The sequence below is a fragment of the Enoplosus armatus genome, chromosome 24 (genome assembly GCF_043641665.1).
Source record: "Enoplosus armatus isolate fEnoArm2 chromosome 24, fEnoArm2.hap1, whole genome shotgun sequence".
Taxonomy (NCBI): Eukaryota; Metazoa; Chordata; class Actinopteri; order Centrarchiformes; family Enoplosidae; genus Enoplosus; species Enoplosus armatus.
In genome coordinates this window covers 9,682,439-9,702,537 of record NC_092203.1, presented here as the reverse complement: position 1 = coordinate 9,702,537, position 20,099 = coordinate 9,682,439, and the positions used below count along the sequence as shown (strand labels likewise).

At 43.2% G+C, this 20,099-nt stretch overlaps 3 protein-coding genes and 2 non-coding genes across 7 annotated transcripts; all 5 read right to left on the bottom strand.

Moving 5' to 3' along the window:
- Positions 1-106: 106 nt before the first annotated feature.
- Positions 107-4,818, bottom strand: eed (embryonic ectoderm development). 2 transcript variants are annotated; one of them, XM_070930711.1, is made up of 12 exons: positions 4,699-4,818; positions 3,851-4,003; positions 3,576-3,668; positions 3,396-3,461; positions 3,108-3,233; positions 2,726-2,807; positions 1,975-2,066; positions 1,755-1,888; positions 1,563-1,668; positions 1,155-1,313; positions 948-1,021; positions 107-277 (listed from the first exon to the last, which is right to left on the bottom strand). In XM_070930711.1, the coding sequence occupies exons 1-12, from the start codon at positions 4,816-4,818 to the stop codon at positions 151-153; spliced, it is 1,332 nt and encodes a 443-aa protein (XP_070786812.1). In that variant the 3' UTR covers positions 107-150. The 2 variants fall into 2 exon arrangements, with proteins under 2 accessions (XP_070786812.1, XP_070786813.1); XM_070930712.1 differs by lacking the exons at positions 1,563-1,668; positions 1,755-1,888 and having other exon boundaries at positions 4,699-4,808.
- A 657-nt stretch (positions 4,819-5,475) lies between these two features.
- pwp2h (PWP2 small subunit processome component) lies at positions 5,476-11,891 on the bottom strand. The gene is made up of 21 exons (XM_070930661.1): positions 11,772-11,891; positions 11,175-11,287; positions 10,992-11,086; positions 10,799-10,898; positions 10,485-10,628; positions 9,998-10,133; positions 9,658-9,896; positions 9,045-9,188; positions 8,886-8,956; positions 8,662-8,798; positions 8,076-8,224; positions 7,808-7,955; positions 7,562-7,712; positions 7,215-7,395; positions 6,961-7,108; positions 6,734-6,842; positions 6,526-6,591; positions 6,213-6,431; positions 5,976-6,126; positions 5,816-5,890; positions 5,476-5,727 (listed from the first exon to the last, which is right to left on the bottom strand). Exons 1-21 carry the CDS (start codon positions 11,787-11,789, stop codon positions 5,562-5,564), a joined length of 2,760 nt encoding a protein of 919 aa, XP_070786762.1. The 5' UTR covers positions 11,790-11,891; the 3' UTR covers positions 5,476-5,561.
- Positions 11,892-13,035: 1,144 nt separating this feature from the next.
- pjvk (pejvakin) lies at positions 13,036-17,244 on the bottom strand. 2 transcript variants are annotated; one of them, XM_070930884.1, is made up of 6 exons: positions 17,034-17,244; positions 16,099-16,294; positions 14,986-15,127; positions 14,786-14,903; positions 13,418-13,561; positions 13,036-13,337 (listed from the first exon to the last, which is right to left on the bottom strand). In XM_070930884.1, exons 1-6 carry the CDS (start codon positions 17,242-17,244, stop codon positions 13,036-13,038), a joined length of 1,113 nt encoding a protein of 370 aa, XP_070786985.1. The 2 variants fall into 2 exon arrangements, with proteins under 2 accessions (XP_070786985.1, XP_070786986.1); XM_070930885.1 differs by lacking the exon at positions 13,418-13,561.
- On the bottom strand, positions 13,702-13,774 carry trnar-ucg (transfer RNA arginine (anticodon UCG)). Its single transcript has one exon. It is a non-coding gene; the product is annotated as a tRNA-Arg (tRNA).
- trnai-aau (transfer RNA isoleucine (anticodon AAU)) lies at positions 13,967-14,040 on the bottom strand. The gene has a single exon. It is a non-coding gene; the product is annotated as a tRNA-Ile (tRNA).
- Positions 17,245-20,099: the final 2,855 nt, after the last annotated feature.

The window sequence follows — 20,099 nt, the reverse complement described above, 5'->3', positions numbered from 1 at the left end:
CTCTTTCTCACTGTTTTTAAGGAAACACTGTAGTTTTAGACCACGCGTAAGACTAAATGTTCAAACGGACATTTCTTGCAGTGTAGATCTGTACAACAGGGCTGCAGGTTGGGGGGAGAGGGGGGGGGGCAGCAGGAACCAAAAACGTCTTCAGCGCTGTCTATCCCAGCGCCAGATTGAGGCGTCGTCGCACACCGCTATCAAAATGCTGCTGTCGCGGCTGAAGCTGGTTTGCCGGATGGCCGATGTGCATTTGGGGAGGGTCAGCGTGGTGCACCTGGAGAGAACATCGAATTCAGCAACAGATTAGTCAATAAAATGTCAGACAAGAGTGAAACACGGGGTCTGAGGTGACTTTTAACAGCTTGTTTTGTCTACAAACGAAATTAACTGGCAATTATGTGTCATTATTGGTCATTTTTTAAAGAGGAAATGCTTCTCCAGTGTGTGGATCTGCTGCTTTTCTCTTGATCTCTATCTTTTTATATGATTGTAAACTGATTACATTTGAGTTTTGGACATTTGGGGACAAAGTGTGGCATTTTTGTACTGTTTACTGACACTTTATAGACCAAAAGGATTGACAGATTAATCAAGAGAATAATCTGCAGATGAATCGATCAAAGAAAATTAGTCTGTATGTCGACATCAACTTAAAACTGAAGTGAAACCTGAGCTGTTGTTCCGGGCGGGGGTGCTTTTAATCTGAGTGTCATCTCATCCTGGATCAGCATTGTTTCACAGTTTACTTAGGCTGAGCTGATGACATTGACTCATAGCTTCCTGGGTCACTAAGGTGTAATGTTTAAACCGGTTTCACACCACATTACATTCATATTTTTAGGGATTTAGCTGTCAGTCATCACCAGTGACAGAGGGAGTGTCCTGGCCTTCAGTGGGGATTAAAACTATGATTTATCTGTTATGATAGAACCTTGTTCACTTACTTTGCTTTGTGAGGGTCTTCCACTTCAAGGTCCCACACATAAAGCTTCCCCACCTGGTTTCCCAGAGCCAGCATCTGCAAATCAGCATCACAGAAGACAAAATATCAGCAACGGGATCAGATCTAAGCTGCAGGATTGTAGCTGAAATAAACGCAGCGAATGAAACAACTACAAATGAATATATGCAGCTACAAATGAAAACTTCACCTTCTGCCAGAAGTCCATGGAGAAGCGCATGTACCAGATGTCACACTGGCTGTAATCGAAGCGTCCCAGAATCGTCACATTTGACTCATTCGGTTTAATGTGGTCGAGGTCGTCCTCCATCTTTCCTGGTTTCCAGCAGACAATTGCATTTTCACAGGACTGCAGTGAGACAGGAAAGACAAATAGAGTGTTTTCCAATTTGGGGTGGCTTCAGAAAGTACTTGGGCCACTTTTTGCACACTTTATTGTGTGAGGTTTCATTTAAAATGGACTGACAAAGGGAGATATTACAGTTTTGGAGGCTTTGTCATTCTGGATTACGGTGATGAATCAGTAAAATCTAAAAGTAGAAGTGTGTAGAAAGTGAAAGTGTCATTGTAAGTATCATTATATTCACTACTAACTTGCCTTGGAAAGAATAAGATCTCCCAGCCACCGCACACAGTCCACATAGTTTCTATGGATGTCTCGTGTTGAGAAGTCGGGGAAGTGAATTTTCTGTGAGACGAACGGCCTGAAGAAAACACACATTGAGTAAAAATGGAGATGAAATCAGTCTCTACAAGTCTACACAGGTAAAAACTGACTCCGTCTTCTTACCTGTTGGTCTTGGAGGGGTTGTACTCATAAGACCCACGGATGGCTTTATGCATTCGCTCTGAATTGATTCGCCAAAGTTTTAGGGAGTGGTCCATCCCACATGACATAATCTTCTCACCCAAAAGATCAAAATCCTGCAGAGGGATTATTTAGGAAATGAAATCCAGGTATTGTTTGAGTTTGTTGTTATTCCCAGAGGGGCTGATTTAACGATACTCACAGCACTCAGGACTTCATCTCGATGACCTTCCACGCCACCAAATATTGCCACTAATGTGTCCGTCTGTATGTTCCATAGACGAAGTGCATGATCTGAAGAAAACAGGCGTTCTTTAATAAGTTGTTCATAGTGATGAACCTGCAGGTGATTACCAGCTAAATCTGCAGCTCCCCGTGGCTTAAGAAGCTTTATAACAACTTTTAGCTCATTATTTTTAGCTGCCCGGCTGCGTCTTTACTGTTCTGGTTCACTCTTAACGCTCTCATAGCGCCGTTTTCAGAGAAAACCGCTCCAAAAACTGGATTATGTGTATGGTGAGTGATTCTCAGCATCATCAGCAGAACAGGAAGAAAACCAGGCGTCAGCGCTGTTACAATCTAATGAATTCATCTCTTGCAGCTGTGGCTAGTGAGAGTGAAGACAGCTCCACACGATGTGAACTTAACAACTTGAAGGCAGACTGTAACTGTAAAAAACATTCACCTGATTAAACAACAGATTAAACTTTGCTGCCGTTCACATGACCCTGCTGTTACCTGCGCCATGAGAGATTAAGCAACCACCTGACAATCACATGGTAATAAAAAAAAACTATCCCTACTGTAACCTACTTTTTTTTAACTTTATAGACGTACTTGTGCCACAAAGAAGGCAGCAACAAATCATGGATGAGAGAACTTTTAGAGATGAGGTCTATAAAGGTATGAAGATGTCTTTTTATTGTTATTGTAGGTTTTTTTTTTTTTTTTACCTTTGCTGACAGACAGAAGGAGATTTGGATCCCTCGGATGAAACTTGAGCTCATTGATGGCATTCCCATGACCTACGTAATGCTGGTTGTGAAAAAATAAAAGGTTGTAATTGTAGACGTGATCTTGATTTATTCACAGAATAAGCAGAATACTTTCAGTTTTCCATTGATATAAAAGTTTGAGCTATAAATGGAGTTTATTTAATGTTTCTGGAGTTTAAATCAGAGACATTTACATATTGCATCACTGTACATTATGTGTGTTCAGGAAGAGGAATGAGGGCAAAGTGTGTGCTGGGTGAGGCTGAGTATTGCTGGATTTAACCAGGAGAGTTCAGTCTCCTGGCTATGCATGTGTTGAGAGAAGACAGATCAACTTTACCTTAATACACTGCATTGTGATGTGGTTGATCACCCGAATGATGCCACGGGACCCGGCTACAGCCAACAGGGGATGGCTTGTGTTGGTGTCGTAGGTCCATGCACACGTGTAGAAGTTCTCGTCTGCCTTTACACACATTTAATCAAGGAAACTCTCCCAGTGATCTTCAAACAACCATTTCTTAAGAGAAGGTTGAGGCATTAGTTTTCTGCAACATGCTGGACTTGAAACTGTGTCTGACAACGAGAGGGGAGGTTTAAAAAGCATCGCAAACAAATGAAAGGATACATCTGCATCGACGTAAGACTGCAACAGTCTTATTTCTCCCTGAGAGTGGCATTCATACAGAGTTACCTGGTGAAGAAAAGACAGCACTTGTTGAGTTTGGAACAACATATATCAAGAAAAGGTGCCACTTAGAAATACCATATGAATCCCATATCACTCAGACGCCTCTTCATCACTTACCCGGTTACTCCCGACTGTGGCAAACACCAGCGGGTCTCCCTCCTTGCTGTGCCAGTTAAACTGGACTCCAAACAGCGGCTGGCCGTGGTCCTCCTGCGGAAACCATCATGTCATTATTTACGAAATTCAACTGCATAAAAATCTACTAGGATGGACGGATTTTGAGATGAACCGGAACTGCATGTTTGATACAGAGGAAAGTAAATGAACAAAATGCTGCGTGTGATTACGAAACCTGAGCTAAACGTAGTGTTCAGGGCGGTGTCTGTACTCACCCTCAGACTGTTGACACATTTAAAAGAATATCTGCACTTCTTGGACTTCCACTTGCCCTTGCCCCAGCTCTTCCTGCCCGGAGCGTTGGCAGTGTTAGTGGGTGTGTCTGGGCGCTCTGCGTTGGTCCCACTCTCAACACTGACAGCATCATCCTACAAATGGAAAACAACATACAGGTGATGTGCAGACATGTTTAAGATTTATCTTGCAGAAATGTCAATCTTTGCTTGCACAAATAACCTGCACTTTAACAGCTAAACAATCACTTGCTACCAGTACCTGTCTGGTGACTGGAGCTGTTTTCACTCTCTTTTATTACAGATTACATCTGCTGAGGATGTAAATAATATTTGCTAGACCAAAATGGCTCTGACACTATTTGCCCCCCCATGGTGATAATAACAGAAAATCCCTCATTAAGATATTTACATAATCTCTCAAGCTAACAAACAAACCATCAAACCTTAAATTAACTCTGCCACAACGCACATTTCAATCACCTCTTCCTCTGGTTAACTTCTACTAGCTGCTAGTGCTAACGCTAACCTTTTAGGTTGCACGTGAATGACAGTCTAAGCATAAAGACAACGTCGTTTAGGGTGTATGTAGATAAAAAAGACAGTAATCAAACTTTCTCTGTGTGGTGTATTTTGGACAGAATAAAGTGGTAACCAGCTAATATCATCATAGCTAAATAACACCAGCTGTTTGAATGTAGCCGGTATAGGTGAACAAAGCTGCTAGCTAACCACTTTAGCCGGCCGGCTATTTTAGCACGATGCTAACTCGCTAGAAGCATTTTATGGGTCATTTGTCGGCGAATAAACAACACGGTTTAACTGCTTACATTCTCGTCTCCTGATAAATCGGGGTTACTGTTCTCGTCACTGCTTAATTTTTGTTTTTTCGCCGGTATTTCTTTTCCCGCTTGAGAGGGGGACTCGGACATGTTCTTATTTTCCCTCATTTTGGCTGAAACTCCGCCTCTTCCGCTCCGAAGCCGCAAGTGCTGCCGGGTATGGTAGTTCGACTCAGTCACAGATTGTAGTTCCTCTACGTCTCATTCAAATTTAGAAGGCAAATGACAATTATTTGCTGGTCACAGTTGCTTTTCTCTGTCGGGTAGAACTTTAACTTTAGCCTTAAATTATTCTTAACGTTTTGTACAATAAAATGATGGTTAAAACTTAATAAGATGTTGTAGTAGCTGCAGTCCTAGAAATTGTAGTTCAGGTCAATTCAATGACACTTAATTAATTGAGTTCAGGTCCTGGAGGACCTCAGTATGTGTGCACTACTCCTTTACATTGCATTGGTGGTTCAGATTCTAAGGATGCTGAACCTGCTTGCCTCCCATTTTTGTAGTTTTTCTGAATGTTGTAGGGACAACACAAGGGTGTCACCCTGGAGGTGAACACTGCATGGTCAAATGACCACTTCGGCAGCTTGGCTTGCCCCTTTTTCATTGCAACAAGCACCCTTGAAGTTTCTTTATTGGCACTGCACACTCACACAAGTGGAATCACCTGTGTGTACAGGACTTTAACCAAACTGAATGCAGACCAAAGAAAACATAAAAAACGTGCACATTTACATCAAATTATTTAATAAAAAAACAGTTTACAATCATAATGTTTGCTTTTACAGTCCAACATTATTATTCTCTATTTGCAGTGATATCTTCCGTTGTTGGAATGAGGTGGATTGGTTTCAGGACAACAGCATCATGTCTGCATCGTCCACGGAGGCCTCGCTCATCCCCTCAGACAGCCCTTCATCATCCTCCTCCTCCCCGCCTTCCTCAGCTGCTCTCTTTAAGCCCCTTTGCTTCGACAGGGCCTCCGCGTAGCGAATGTTATACATGTTAAAGTCACACCTGTGCAGAGAAAACACATCCAGAGTTACTTATCTGGTTTGAAATTGGGTTTCTTCCTCTACATTTAAACAATTGCACTTAGACTTACAGTTTGGACAGATTGTCAAAGTGTCTCTGGATGCTCTTCTGCAGCGCCTGCAGCGTGGGCAGTATGGCTCCTGACCTGCATGCCAGATAGAGATAATCAGGCACAGACGTATATTGAGACAGTAACGTGCACAAACTCATAAAATCAGTAACAAGCCGACCTGTTCTTGAGTTTCTGTCCGTGCAGCATGAGCAGCTTCTGGGCCCAGGTCATGTAGAACTGCAGGTGACCCGACTTCTCCAAACACGCCGCCACGAAGCTCAGCAGCTTCTCAACGTAAATGTCAGGAAGAGAGCCACAAACGACTGCAACTGTAACACAAACACACATCATCATTCAGGTGTTTTCAGTTTTACAGGTGTTGTTTTACAGCTGTGTTGTGAGAAGGACGGCTCACTCTGCTCGTGCGGCACCGTTTCCAGCACTTCCTGCTTGAGGGCTTTTTCGTTGAGTCTGAACGCCAGGACGATGGCCGACGCCCACTCCTGAAGCCGCAGCTGCTTGCGTATGCTGGCCGGCGTCACGTCCAGGTCGAGGTCGTAGGGGTCAAAGATCAGAGTCCCATCAAGGGAGTAGACCAGCAGGCCCTCGGTGGTGGTGGCCGACCAGCTACGACCTGAGAAAAGATTGAATCACTGTAAAATAACGGACAGCAGTTTCCACAATGTCTTCTCAACGAGATCCAACACTTTTACCCCATCATCACCTACCAGTAGGGGAGAAACGCAGCGAGCTCACTCTGATCTCTGGCTTGAAGTGTCGAGAACTCATATCACCTGTGACAGAAAAAGAAAATACTGATATTCCTGGAGTCGATTTGTCTTTGTACCAGCATCACTGCAAAGTCCCGGACCTCTATTTGAAGATAGCAGGTTTTCGTATACTTAATAATAGCTGGTGTTGAATGGAGCGTCGTACCTTTCCGCACTCCAGGGAGGCTGATGTTGACCCCGTCTCCGTCCCCAGCTCCCTCGTCCACCAGAGCCAGGCTGCCGAACTCAGTCATCTTCCGTCGGTCCAGGAACTCCTGAAGGTGACCGCAACGGGAATCAGATAACAGGGCCCCCACACTGACTTACACAACAATTTTCAAGCCGTCATGCGTTGCTCTATAAGCTGCGACTGAGGTGAAGGTGAGGTCGTACCTCCATCGCATCAAAGGACAGGTTGCAGGAGATCTCAAACTTCTTCATGAGCATCTGCTCCTTGATGTTGTAGATGCAAACGAACTTGGACTGACCTCCTGCCAAAATCGACTCCCCGTCCGCTGAGTAACACAGCGACGTGAAGGACCTGGATGCACAAAAAAGCATGAAACAGAATCAACAAAAAGCCATAGAAATCAAACTTTTCCTCTGCGGTTTGGACCAAAGGAAATAAGTTCAGGTATCTCACTTACTTTCCTTTTGCAGACTGCTTGGCTGTGATTTTATCCGTCTCTTTGCGGCCCATCTCCAGGTCATGGCGTCCGGCCACGGAGCCGGTTTGTGCGGCCGTTTGGGGGTTCCAGAAAGAGATCTCACCGTTCAGAGTGGCCACGGCCAGTTCCTGACCGTCAGGGCGGTAAGTCACTGCCAAACCTGAGGGGAAAAAAACACACGCACAAAAACACAGTGAGTGTGGTCATTTAAAGCAGAGTTAAAACTTCCAAAAGAGTCGTTTTAGAAAATGCATAGATATGCACAGGAAGACACTGTAACCAGGCTTCATCACTGATGGGTGGCTGAGTCAAGGATCAGTATTTACCATCAGACGTGAGGGAGAGTGTTTCTTTGACCTGCCAGCTGTCCAACATGTCCCACAGCCGGATGGTGCGATCCCACGAGGCGCTGGCCAGGATGGACTGGACTGGACTGAAACACAGGCAGCTGACCGGACCCTCGTGGCCCCCAAGGACCTAGTTTAGCCACATTTATATTGCATTTCACTGGAAAACCTCTTGGTAGATAATTGAGAGCTTTTCAATATTAATATGTGACATTGTGTGCGTACCTCCAGCAGTCTGCCGGTCTGCATGGACCACAAGAAGATCTCAAAAGAGTCCTGGGCTCCTGCGCTCACCAGCTCTCCACTGACATCTACTGCCAGGGAGGAGAACTGCGCAGGCCGGGGCGACGTGAACGTCCTGAAGTTTCTGTACCTGTAACAAACAAACGTACACACACACAATAACACGTAAACAGCTGAGCTGCTGCACAGTAGATTTATAAAGTACAGTCTCCATCTCTTTTGGAAGCGGACCAGCTTCACTGTAAGTCACCTGTGCAGGTCGAACGCTCTGACCGTCCCGTCCAGAGAAGCGCTGACGATGACGAAGCCGCTGGAGGTGAAGGTGACGTTGGTGACGCTGCTGGTGTGCTCTGTGAAGGTGACGAAGCAAAGGCCGCTGTTGGTGTTCCACACTTTGACCTGCGGAAATTAAACCAAACTCTTTTAGGTCACAGCATTAGTACATGTACTAGTAGTAGTACGTGTACAGTGTTCTTGTCATTGTAATAAATACTACTTTAAAGTGTAATTACAAGACTGACACATTTTCCTCTATTACTGAGGATTAACATTAACATGTGTAGCTAACTGAGCTAACTGAAAAGGCAAACGTTAGCTTGCTAGTTGCTAATATATCACCTGTTTAGAGTGTAAAGTACAGAATATGGTCCACTTATCTAACTTGGTACTTGAGCAAATGCTGTTTAATGACGTAAAACTAAAAAAAAAACATTTATTTTTAATACTTTGGGGGTTTTTTCCTTTATTTTCAACCTCCTGAAACTATAATAATACTTCTCCCTGCTCTCCAGACCTCTGTATGAATGGTGAAACATGCAGCAGTGGAAAGCGCTCACCTTGCCGTCGTCGCCTCCTGTTACGATGTACTGTCCGTCTGGAGAGTAAGCCAGCGAGGCCATGTTGTTGAAGTGTCCCTGCTGCTTGAAGACGTACGACTCGCTCTGCCACTCCCACACCAGCAGCTGACCCATCCCTGAAACAACAACAGGTAATGTCAGAGCTTCTTATTGACTCAAATTCTATAAAAGAAACATAACTGAGGTAAAGACTGACTTCTTACCTGAGCACCCGAAGCCGATCCAGTCTCCAGAGCTGTTAATGGACACTGAGGCGATTCTCTGGTCTGAAATACTGGAAGGACGAGAGTGCAAATGGTAACAAAGGTAAAATAATTGAAATGGGAAAACAGTGCTTTTTAAAATCGACCCTTTTCTCTCACCTTAGGGAGTGAATGAGGTTAAACTCTGGGAGTTCGTGTAGGTGGAAGATTCCAGAGGCGAAACCAGTGACCAGGATGTGAGTCGGCTTGTGGTAGGTGGCAGCTGTCAGGTTGTTGAAATCCCCCTCCTTGTTGAAGAAGTGTCTACAAGAGCAGAAGCAAAAGGAAATAAAGAAAGTTGAGCCTTTATTCACCTTCTAAAGCCAAGAGGCATCTTAAGAAGCAGCTAATGTCTTTATTATTAGCTTAAAAGTTGGCCCGATCTAAGTTTTTGAAGCTTTAATCGAAAAATGTACTACGAGTCATTGGCTCAAAGCTGCAGCACACACTGATTGTCATTACAAATGCTGATTCTGCTATTACAGTTTTAGAGCAGCCAAGGGACAAATAAACCTGCGTATTGTGAAGCCAAAAGCCTAATGGAGAGGAGGGTAATTGCCACTCAAAAGTGTCTACGTATGAACATTACAGTGTTTTTTGGAAGGACTTCTGGCTGTGAAGAACGACTGTGACTGAGAGACTGTACGGCTTTTAGGTTTAGCAAAAACAACTTTCAACTCAACTTAAAAAATAAATTTCTTTTGGACAAAAAGTAAAGAAAAGTAAGTCTTACTTGCTCCTCTGCTTGTATCGAACGTTTTTGGTCATCTTATTCTCTTTGGGAGGTTCAGCTTTCCCTCTGATGATCTCTCCCTCCTCTCCCTCCATCCTGTCCTCCTCATCCTCCTCTTCTTCTTCCTCCTCCTGCCTCGGAGTCCTGGGTTTGTCCCGGCTCTTCTTCAGGACGAGGCCGTCCAGCTCGGTGTCGCTCTCCCAGACACACAGCGTCCCGTCCTGGCTCACCGTGTACAGCTGTTAACCCAGGAACAACACACAGACAGATTTACAAGTTTGGAAGAGTCTGTATCAACATTTTCTTCTTAACTCGACAAAGCAGTGGAAAATAAACTCACATCCAGACTGTCCTTCTCAAAGAAACAGCCCACGATGAGGTCCTTGTGTCCACCCAGGGAGTAGTAGATAAGGTTGGCCCAGCGCTCTGCACCAAACACCCATGTTGACATGTCTTTGCTGCCCACCACAAAACACCTGAAGGAAAATGCCACAGTTACAGGCGTCTTGTACGCTTTGATGTCTAATAAATTGTAACTGAATCACTCATAAGCTCCTGTTCGCGCCCAGGGAGAGAACTTCATCCCAAACTCCATTTAAAAATGAGGGAATTTAACAGTCTCTTGCTTACAAGCCGGTGTAGATAACGACTTAATAAAGACATGCATTCGCTGGTCCTTCAATAGTGTAACGCAAGTTATTTTAGTGTAAGACAGTCAGCCGAACTGACGTGTGAAAGCTAACACTTTATAGTAAAAAGACTTAAATGTGCTACACCCAACTTTTGAATGAAGTTGGGTGTGAAGTTCTATCCGAATTGTGACTCACTTGGAGTCGTCCGTCCAGTCGATGCAGGTGGTTTCATCGTAGGGACCGTAGTAGCTCTTGTCCAACACGAAGGCATTAAACTCCCGACGCTTTCCCGGAGCGTGGTACATCAGAGCGACATTCTCCTTCGTAACAACAAACTTCCTGAGAGGGAATAAATACATCAAAGCTCAGCATCATTTTTGTTTTATAGTCTGTAATGTAAAAAAAATGTCTTTGGCTGAGTTTGGCAGATACAAAGTGCATCGCCTCATACATCAATAACACCAAAACTAATAATTTATAACTCTGTGCTCTTTGTTAGGCATAGGTACCTGCCATCAGGTGAGAAGCGGATGCTGCTGACAGGCTTGTGAAAGTGGAAATGATGAAGGACAGCTCGGGTGATGAGACTGACCAACAACGCTGCGCCGTCTGAGTGACACAAACACAGAGACACGTTTGGATTTTTGTTGTTTTGATGTTTTTAACAACAGGACACTAACTACTGCTGCTGAAGTCTCTTACCTTCATCCACCACGATTGCTAAGTTCCCATCAGGAGAGAGACCCACACATGATATGTTTTTTGTAGTGGAGACGGGTAATGTCTCAGATGTGTTGCTGTAGGACAGAGAAAAAAAGTTTGGGTTTTGTTAAGTGGCTTGTTTTGCAGGCAGGAGTTCTGCACAGCAATTCATTCATGACTTACTTTTTCAGGTCGAAGACAGAGACTCTGTTTCCAACCGGACTAATCACAGCGTTGCCATCTTTAGAGAAACTCAAATTTCCCTGACGATAGACTGCTCCGAGTAGATTGGAAAACTACAATGAAGAGACAGTGGTTTTCCTTTTTCACTCATCACTCATAAGCTCCTGTTTGCGTCCAGGGAAGAGAACTCCATCCCCCGAACCCCATTCAAAAATGTTGGAATTCAACAGTCTCTTGCTTACAAGCAGATGTAGATAAATAAAATCACTGCAACCACTTCACAAAACGATTACATGTTCTCGTAAAATTAGGACGTGCCTCAATAATAACAGTTAGAGCAGAGCCAATTAAAAAACGATAAACTTCCACATTATAATGCTGTTTGTTATAATAAACGTTAGCCGAACGGAAGTGTGACTGCTAATACTTTACAGTAAAAAGTCTTAGAAGTGCTACACGTTTATTTTACCTTTAACGACAATTACTGACATGTTAGATTTAACAAATTTTGAATGAAGTTTGGTGTGACGTTCTCTCCCATACACTCGTTGCCAAGCAGTGAGACAGTAGCAAGTTAGCTAGCAGTGGCGTACTTACCCTATAAGCAAACTTCATTTTAGTGAATATCCCTTAACCTTCATGCATTTATCTACTTTTTAATTCTTTATATATCTCCGTTGATGCGTGAATACAGGACTAATATTACACATGCTTCTTCCTCCACTGCTACGCCACACGTGTTTGCATTTTGTTGACACTTGACACATCCGGCTTGAGTTGAGGCGAACTCTAAACACTGCGCCCTCTAGCGGCAGGGAGGGTAAACGACTGAAAGTAAAAGCATGGCACATCAATCTTTATTCAAGACAAAATCCAGTCCAATAATAGAAAGAAAAACATACATGAGAGAGTTCAAGACAAGTTGTAATCCATATCTATTAGAAAATATATTTAATTAAATAAACAAAAGTCATTCAGACTTTCTATTTAGCTATAGAAATATACATTATTGCCTTAAAGTGAGACTATGTAACTTTTAAAAATAGAAATAACACAATCGTTCTTTTACAAAACTTTTTAACAAAAAGTTAAAGTCATAGGCAATAAGATGCATAGTTAGTCAATACATTCATAGAGTCTGCTGCTACACCCTTACTTGGTCTGGTATGACCAGTAGCTTATGGTGGCTAATGCTAAGTAAAGTTAGCAGTCTTTAGCAGGACTGACATTAATGAGTAAGTTTGCTAACTTTATGTGTTTGTGCTCCTGTGTATTTTAGCGTGTTGCAGGCAAACGTTTTTAAAACAAATTCAATGTGCTATCATCCTGTAATTGCCCCTTGTGGCCACAGTTTTACTTTAAATCTAAGTAAACAGAATTCAAAAGACAGAACCACAAGCTTCCATCAAAGTGAATGGGAGTGGAAAGAGCCATTTACTTATCCTCTCTGATGTCTAATATACTGTATATGTACACAAAGTCCTGCTCAAAATAAATGACACACTTGGAACAGAACAAAACCAGGCCGTGGGTGGCCTTCACACGATGCCTCCGGTCCGTTTTCATCCAATACCCACGCTGAATAATTTAGCATCTGGCAGCCACAGTACATACACAGCACACGTGTAGAAAAGGGTTGGTGCCAAATGTAAACTGAAAACGATACTGAACATTACACCGCAATTTGCCGGTTGGTTGTTGCTGACGTAACGGCGTGAGGTGTTGATACTGTCAAGGGTGTCCATGTCCAGTTTTCATGACTTTTAATCCAAATACTACATGAATAAACATCTTAAAAACAGCCTGGTAAACAGTTGCCCTTGTAGTATCTGTAGTATCACCAGAAAAGTTTCTCACTTTTTCACCTCAGTGTTTTGTGCCAGAGGTCGAAACAGGGCACCACGTGCAGCCGGACATATTTCTGGCCCCCGGTCGAGCACTCCAGACAGCCGTAAACAGTCTCCCGCTTCTGGTTGCCCATGCCGCAGAGCGCGCAGGGCCCCTTGGGGATGTTGTGTTTGAGGAGGTTGACCCGTGTGTGGGAGCTGTCTCTCAGGTAGGCAGTGGACACGTCCGTCATGCTGGCGGCTTTCTCGTAGTAGTCGGTAACCATGTCGTCCATGTAGGTGTCAGAGTGGGTGAGCTCCTCAAATGTTCGGTTATCTAGTTGGATAAAGCAAAATGGCAGAAGTAGTAGCGAAAGTAATGGTGCCTTTTTTACCTAGCGGAGGTCATTACCATACCTGCTCTGAAGGGGTTTCCGTAGACGATGCCAGACAGGAATCGGCGCAGTCGACCCATTGAGAAGTGACCGATGAAACCACCGAGCTGCTCCCTGATCTGCTCCCGCTCAAATCCCCCTTGAGACTCCGGGGCCACACAAAGATCTGACAAAGACGAAGAAAGTTCAGAAAAAAGGATGGGAAATGTCCTTCTCTACCTCCACAGGACCAAGCACTAAGCACTGTTATTTATTATCGTCCATAGCAGACCATACCACAATCTTTTGAACTAGGTCAGAAGGTTTCAACCACGAAGGGACTCGAACCCTCAATCTTCTGATCCGAAGTCAGACGCCTTGTCCATTAGGCCACGTGGTCATATAAAACTAACAAAATCTGCATCTTCAGTTACTCAATTAAGTGCAGTGTTTACATACAAAGTATGGCGAAAGTTTCCAAGGATTGAAACCCTCTCAGCGCTTCGGCATCACACATGCAAGTAAGAATCTCTCTGAGGCAAACTTATCATCAGTAGATTCAGAAGCTGAAGACTACAAGAAGAATAAATATTGGCCAGTATGGGGATCGAACCCATGACCTTGGCGTTATTAGCACCACGCTCTAACCAGCTGAGCTAACCGGCCATGTAAACTTATGTTTTTTTCCCATTTTCGATGAATGTATTTACGTGTATACATAATGTTTTCATGATGAATTCAGGAGAAAAATATTATGAGGCATTCAGGTGTTGTGGGACTACTCAGTTTGCAGCTTTTTGCATTATTAACATCCCACTCTGAGTTAAACCAACCTTCAATTTTTGTGACTTTTTAATGTGTTGAAATTAACTCCGGAGTGAAAAGCGGAAAGCATGGGATATTACGTTTTTTATGCTCACGTTGTAATTTCAGGTGCCATGGTAATAAGACATAATGACACCACGACTCTGGAGAAGGAAAAGCTCCTTTTCATGTTTAAAGGTGGAGAAATTGTTATCGTTTAACTCCTTCTACTTAAGATAAGAATGTATGGCATGATGAGTACCGAGGAGCCTCAGGTGTTAACCACAATTGATGCACCCACAGCTTAAATTTAATTTTGCGAGGTTCATGCTTGCAACAGAAGATTATCTTTATTTTCTAAGCCCATTTCAAAGAACAGGGGTGAATGATCTGGAAACATGTAGTTTGAGGAGTCTTGGGGGTCACTCTTAACCTCTGAAAGCTGTCTGAGGAACGAGAAAACTCCCTTGGAAGGTCACCAAACTTGGTGGATTTCAAGGACCCTCCAGGACCCTAACACTTCCATTAGTACACACAAAGTTTTGTGAAGTTTCAGTTCTCAAAGTTTGTAAAAAAGGATGGGAAATAATGCATGTGACCTTCCTACCAAGGCGTCCGTCCAGTCGAACAAACAACTCGCAGATGCTGAAGGCGATGGTGGTGTGAGCCGGAATGACGATGGCTTTGTCTCGACCTTTGGGGTTTCTCCCGTCGTCGATCTGAAACTGCAGCGTAAAAGAAAGAAAAGAAGTTGAATGTTGGCAAGTTTGGCGGGACAATAACAAACTACTGTTTGTGTGTTTTTACCCTCATGGTAGTCCCTCTCATCCCGGCGTGGACGGTCAGAGAGCACTGACGGGTGGTGCGGATGCTCTCCACAACGACGCAGAGAACGGTCCGCCCGCTCTCCTTGGACTGACGAACCAGGCAGTGATCCAGGTCCACTTTCCTGAAAGACCGGAAGTGGGTTTATGTAGCTGTGAATAGTGAGGAACCTTGAAGGAACAGTTTGACATTGTGGGAAGTATGTTAGCTTGTTAGCTTTCTTAACGAGGGTTAGATGAGAAGATTGATACCACGGTCAGGTTTGTATGGTTATGATGAAGCTACAACCAGCGGTTAGCTTAGCCTAGCATAGAGACTGGAAACAGGGGGAAACAGCTAGCCAGCTCGCTAACACATTACAAAATGTGTAGTTTTTTGTGTATAAAGTGTTTATCAGTGAGCTTTAGAAGTTGTGGTCAGCGGATTTTGTTAGCTTCAAACCGAGCTAGGCCACCTGTTTCTCTTCTAACTAGCTTATAAGCTAACTGGTTGCTGGCTGAAGCTTCATATTCAACGCACAGACGTGAGAGTATCCCTCTCAAGAAAGCTAACAAGCTAATGTGTTAGCCGTAGTCGTAATGACTGGCCAGTCTGGACGGTCTACCGGCTCCATATTAAACACTTTTCTGAGCCTGTATTCTTGTAGCTAACCAATATTTCCAACAAAACTACAATAGAGCTTTAAGTTTGACCCTTTTTAATGTCAAACAAGACGTCATCTACAGTCTATGTAGCTCCTGTATGTGTGCCAGTGTAGAATAACATGATAACTTATTCATCCTTACAGGGAAACCCACTTCTCACATTCCCTCTGTCACAAGGAGGTCAGAGGTCAGAGGCCAGTATCAACTCATGGCCGTTGTTAGGAAAACAACATGAATCTAAAATGTCAGATTTGCTTACTTCTTCCTACATCTCTCTTTTCAAAAAGATAAATAATTAATCAAAAAATAGATCATATAACTTGGTTATTAATAAAACATTACAGAGATGGCACTTCATCTGATCAGTCTTATGTGATACTATGATGACGATGAAGATAAGAGCGCACTGAGCAGCTGTTGAAAGCGTACTAGCACACAGCATCAGTATTACCTGGAGTTGAGCTCTCGCAGTAAGGTGGGCACCTCCAGCTCGTGTTTGGTCACGATGCCGAAGGAGGCTTTGACGGCCACAGAGTCCGATCCGCTGATGTTGAACCCCACGTCGTTGATGAGGTGGTTTCCTAAACGACCGTTGAGGGCTACGTCAGATTTGTCCTCGTAGTTGAGGAGCTGATAAGAAGACACTCCTGTTTCAGAAAAAGAAAGATTCAGTGCTCCTTTAAACGCCGACTCCGATTACTACAATTTAGAGGAAAGTATTGAACTTTTTACCCCCCTGCATTTATTTGACCGTTATAGTTACAAGTTAATATTTAAAATACAAAACATGATGATCTTATAAATATTATGTTTATAAAGTAATTACAATTAGTCTTGAAACGTAAATATAAACCTTATGGATGTGAAAATGGTAAACAGCCGATGTTATAAAACATATGTTAGCTTGTTAGTTTTCTTGATGAGAGTTAGATGAATGTTAAGGACAAAATTACCTTGATAATATTGGCAGGCCTGAATATCTAAAATTAAAATCTAATGATAGTAAATGTATATAAATGATAAAAAAGACAGTGAAAGGAAATTGTAAGAGATTTTGAGTTTGTAATCCTTAAACAAACCTATGCAGTGCAGCTCAACATTCAAACCCACAGAACTTTATTTAAAAGGCCCAAAATTTCCAAAGATACCAAATATGTCAGCTTGAAATTTGGGGAAGTGTATATAAAATAATATTTCACTCGGTGTAAACATCATATATCTTCAATGTAGAGCTGAAACAAGCTGATACAGAATATATATGATACCATTTGTCAACTCTGAAGCTACTTAAAGGGGAAACAAATTGAAAAAAATGTGTGTTGACGTCTCTCACATCAAATACTTAAGTTAATCCTCATGATTCTGACGTGTCTTTCATTACTGTACCTGCTGTGATCTCCTTCTCCCCCACCAGGATGTCTTTCAGTGAGAAGGGGGTCGAGGCGTACTTGTTCTTCTTCCAGAAATGCCTCTTCCTCTTCCTGGTAACCAGGCTGAGGGGCTGGTAGCGGTCGGCCTCGCTCAGGCTCGGGACGGGGATCAACCTCCCTGTGTCTCCAACCTGCTTCACAAAGTTCTTTGTGGCTGCCGCAAACATTTCGAGTGATGCATGAGTATCAAACCAGGTAAAAAATATATCTTAATCTAGTCAGAAAGCGCCTCCAAAGGGTCCATTTGCTGGTCTCGTTTGCTCCTCAATGGGGAAGCTAATTCGGGAGTGTTCTTTCAGACTCGTGAAATGTTAAATAATGCAGGTTGTGTGTAAGGTAATATGGGACAAGATGTGTGTTAACTTGATAGGTCACTGTAAGCCTGCAGCTTCCTGTCATGTGACAAATGAGGTGGAAAAAGAACAGATGATAACAGCATTGTCTTACACGTTTTACATTACACATGTGACTTCTTTGGCTGGTCAATTCATCTCTAACTGCTGACTGAAGTATAAAAGTTTATATCCTGTCTGAACGTAACAGTAGCTACATGTTCCCCTTTGACTCTGCGATACACGAAACATCTGCTTTAGCCTCAAGCCTTCCTCTGAGAGCCTGAAAAATGGGATTTTTTTTGGGATGTCTCTGTGGTTTTTTTGTAAGATCTAATGTTTTTTTCATTGCTGCTTTTTTTAGTTTGGATAATGTCCACCTTTCTGACTGGTGGCCTCCAGTCACAGTGTGTGTGTCCTGCATGCACGATCATGGGCCGACGTCTCCTGTGGTCACACTGCTGGTCTAGTCTATACATCCAGAAATAGCCTGCATGTTTTTAGGTTTTAAATGCCACATGTGAGAAGCTGAAGTCAGAATTAGTTTTCTATAGATTACACTCCCTGTAATCTTTCCTTCTTGGCCAAAAGAAGGATGATTTAAGCTCCAAAATTTACACTTGCATGCAGCCTTGCCTGGTCTTTCAGGAACATGTTGGGTTGAATCTCAGTTTACCAAAGTGGATTACACACATAGAATCACCTGGTCAGACTATTTAATGGGAAAAAAGCAGTGAGCAGTTTTGTGTAAATGTGCTTGGTTGCTTTTGGGAAAGATTGTGGTTTCTGGTTAAATGTTAATTAACACATTAACACGTCCCGTTTCGTACTTCAAGTCAGACTTTTGCTGCAGCGCCTAGACAGAACCATAAACTACTACAATATATAAAGTGACTTGAGTCAATTAAGATTTCCTTAAAGATTATTGTTAAAATGTGATCCGGCTGGCATCACGTGTCCCTTAAAACTTATTTTCTGTTGCAAATTAGTTAGTATATAAACATAATTTCCAGGAGAACTGTCCAAACAAAGAATCTAGTTATTTGAACACAACATTGACCACCTTAGTCGACTCCCAGCTACGAGTAATCTAACAAAAAAGAAACCAACACTGGCTGCTTCAGGGGCCGACACTTGTACAGAAGCTGAGCTCTCATCTGATGCAGGAACTTTCTTCCCATCTGCTTCAGTCTCGCGTCCCCCGTGGCTCTGCCCTGCTCTCTGTCTGTTTAATGGGAAATCAGTCTGTTCTTCCTGACTCAAGTTGTTCAGCAAAGGAAACAAGTGAAATCCACCTCATCCGCTGACAGAAATGTGACTTCTGATGATGTTTTTATGCCTGAATTCAAGATTAAATCACTGGTTAAGAATACAGTATTCTGTGTACAAATCACAAGTGGAGACGACGGCAAAGAAGTCATGATGTTTGTTTTGTTCTGTACCTCCGGGACATCACCTCAGGGACTGACGGTCTGCTTGACGTACCGTCTTGGCAGAGCTTTGCCCTGGAAAACACATCAGATGGATGTAACATGCACATTGTAAACCGCTCAAGCTGGAGTGCACAGATTTAGGTCAGCAAGTCAAAGAATTTCAGGTGGATAGCAAAATAAAAAGCTCCTCTTTTTGTCTGATGATTGCTTTATTTTCAACGCATTATTTCAGGTACAACTCTTGCACACTGACACATACAAATACCAAGAATTCATTCATTCATCATCAACAGTTGAGCTGTGGTTATCCATAAAAACTCTTCTTGGGGTTAATCCTGCAGCAGTTGATTTTTTTTGGCCACTTGGGGGCAGCGCAACAAGCTGTAAACACGATATTAGCATGTTATATAGCCGTTGGCTAATGTGTTAGCAAGCGATTGCCACATCCAGCAGACACAAAGCAACATTAGCATCTATTTGGGGTCATGTTTCTGGTGACCTGGACAAAGTAAGTCCAGTATTCACTCTTCTTTTAGCTCTTTTAGTTTTTGGTCTCCAACAACTCTTGAGTGAGCTAGCCAGCTACATCTAGCAGCTAGCAGCTGCTCCACTTTCTTAGCTAGCTGCTAACTTTGTCAGTCTGCCATTTGGTACTGGGCAGGTAGTGTACCGTAGGTTTATCAGAGATAAGCTCCCTGAATAAGGACTGTGAGACTGAACCAAAACACTAAAGTTGCGGACCAAAATAATTAGCCGAAAGATGGTAAATCGGTTCGTAGAGCTGAGGATTAGCCATTTATTTGTGACGAAGCAAAACCAGACACGAAGCAGTCAAGGTGAAAGGTCATTCAACGAAGCGTAAATGACGTGACGTTTTTCTTTTTGCTCTATCCTGAAGAGAAATGCTCCACTTGAGGTCATTTTTCAAGAGCATCCTCCAGCCCATCATCTGTCATCAGTCATGCCGGTTGCACAAATTTCATGCAGCCTTTAATTAGCTACATCTTTCAAGGCATCTGCAAAAGCCTTGAGGAGGAGGTTGGCTTTGAAATAAAGCAAGAAAAAAATGATGAGAGAGGAGGAGGAGGAGGAGGAGAGAAGGAGGGGGTTAGAGAGGGAGCTTGTTTCAGTTTGCAGTAATCGCTCATCCAGGAGCCTGGTCCACTCAGGGATATTTGGATTTTTTCAGTCTGGATGCTGCAGCTCGGGGCTGGGCTCTCTCTGACTTCCTCGTCTGTCTAGCGGCGGCTGTGTGTG

Coding starts and splice junctions, on each gene's coding strand:
- eed (XM_070930711.1), bottom strand. CDS start 4,818: ATGAGGGAAAATAAGAACATGTCCGAGTCCCCCTCTCAAGCGGGAAAA. Junction 4,004..4,698: donor ATTTATCAGGAGACGAGAAT/GTAAGCAGTTAA, acceptor TTCCATTTGTAG/GATGATGCTGTCAGTGTTGA. Junction 1,669..1,754: donor AACCCCTCCAAGACCAACAG/GTAAGAAGACGG, acceptor TGTTTTCTTCAG/GCCGTTCGTCTCACAGAAAA.
- pjvk (XM_070930884.1), bottom strand. CDS start 17,244: ATGTTTGCGGCAGCCACAAAGAACTTTGTGAAGCAGGTTGGAGACACA. Junction 15,128..16,098: donor CTGCGAGAGCTCAACTCCAG/GTAATACTGATG, acceptor CCGGTCTTTCAG/GAAAGTGGACCTGGATCACT. Junction 13,562..14,785: donor TCGACTGGACGGACGCCTTG/GTAGGAAGGTCA, acceptor CGTCTTTGTCAG/ATCTTTGTGTGGCCCCGGAG.
- pwp2h (XM_070930661.1), bottom strand. Junction 10,134..10,484: donor GACTGGACGGACGACTCCAA/GTGAGTCACAAT, acceptor ATTTTCCTTCAG/GTGTTTTGTGGTGGGCAGCA. Junction 7,956..8,075: donor AGAGCGTTCGACCTGCACAG/GTGACTTACAGT, acceptor TGTTTGTTACAG/GTACAGAAACTTCAGGACGT.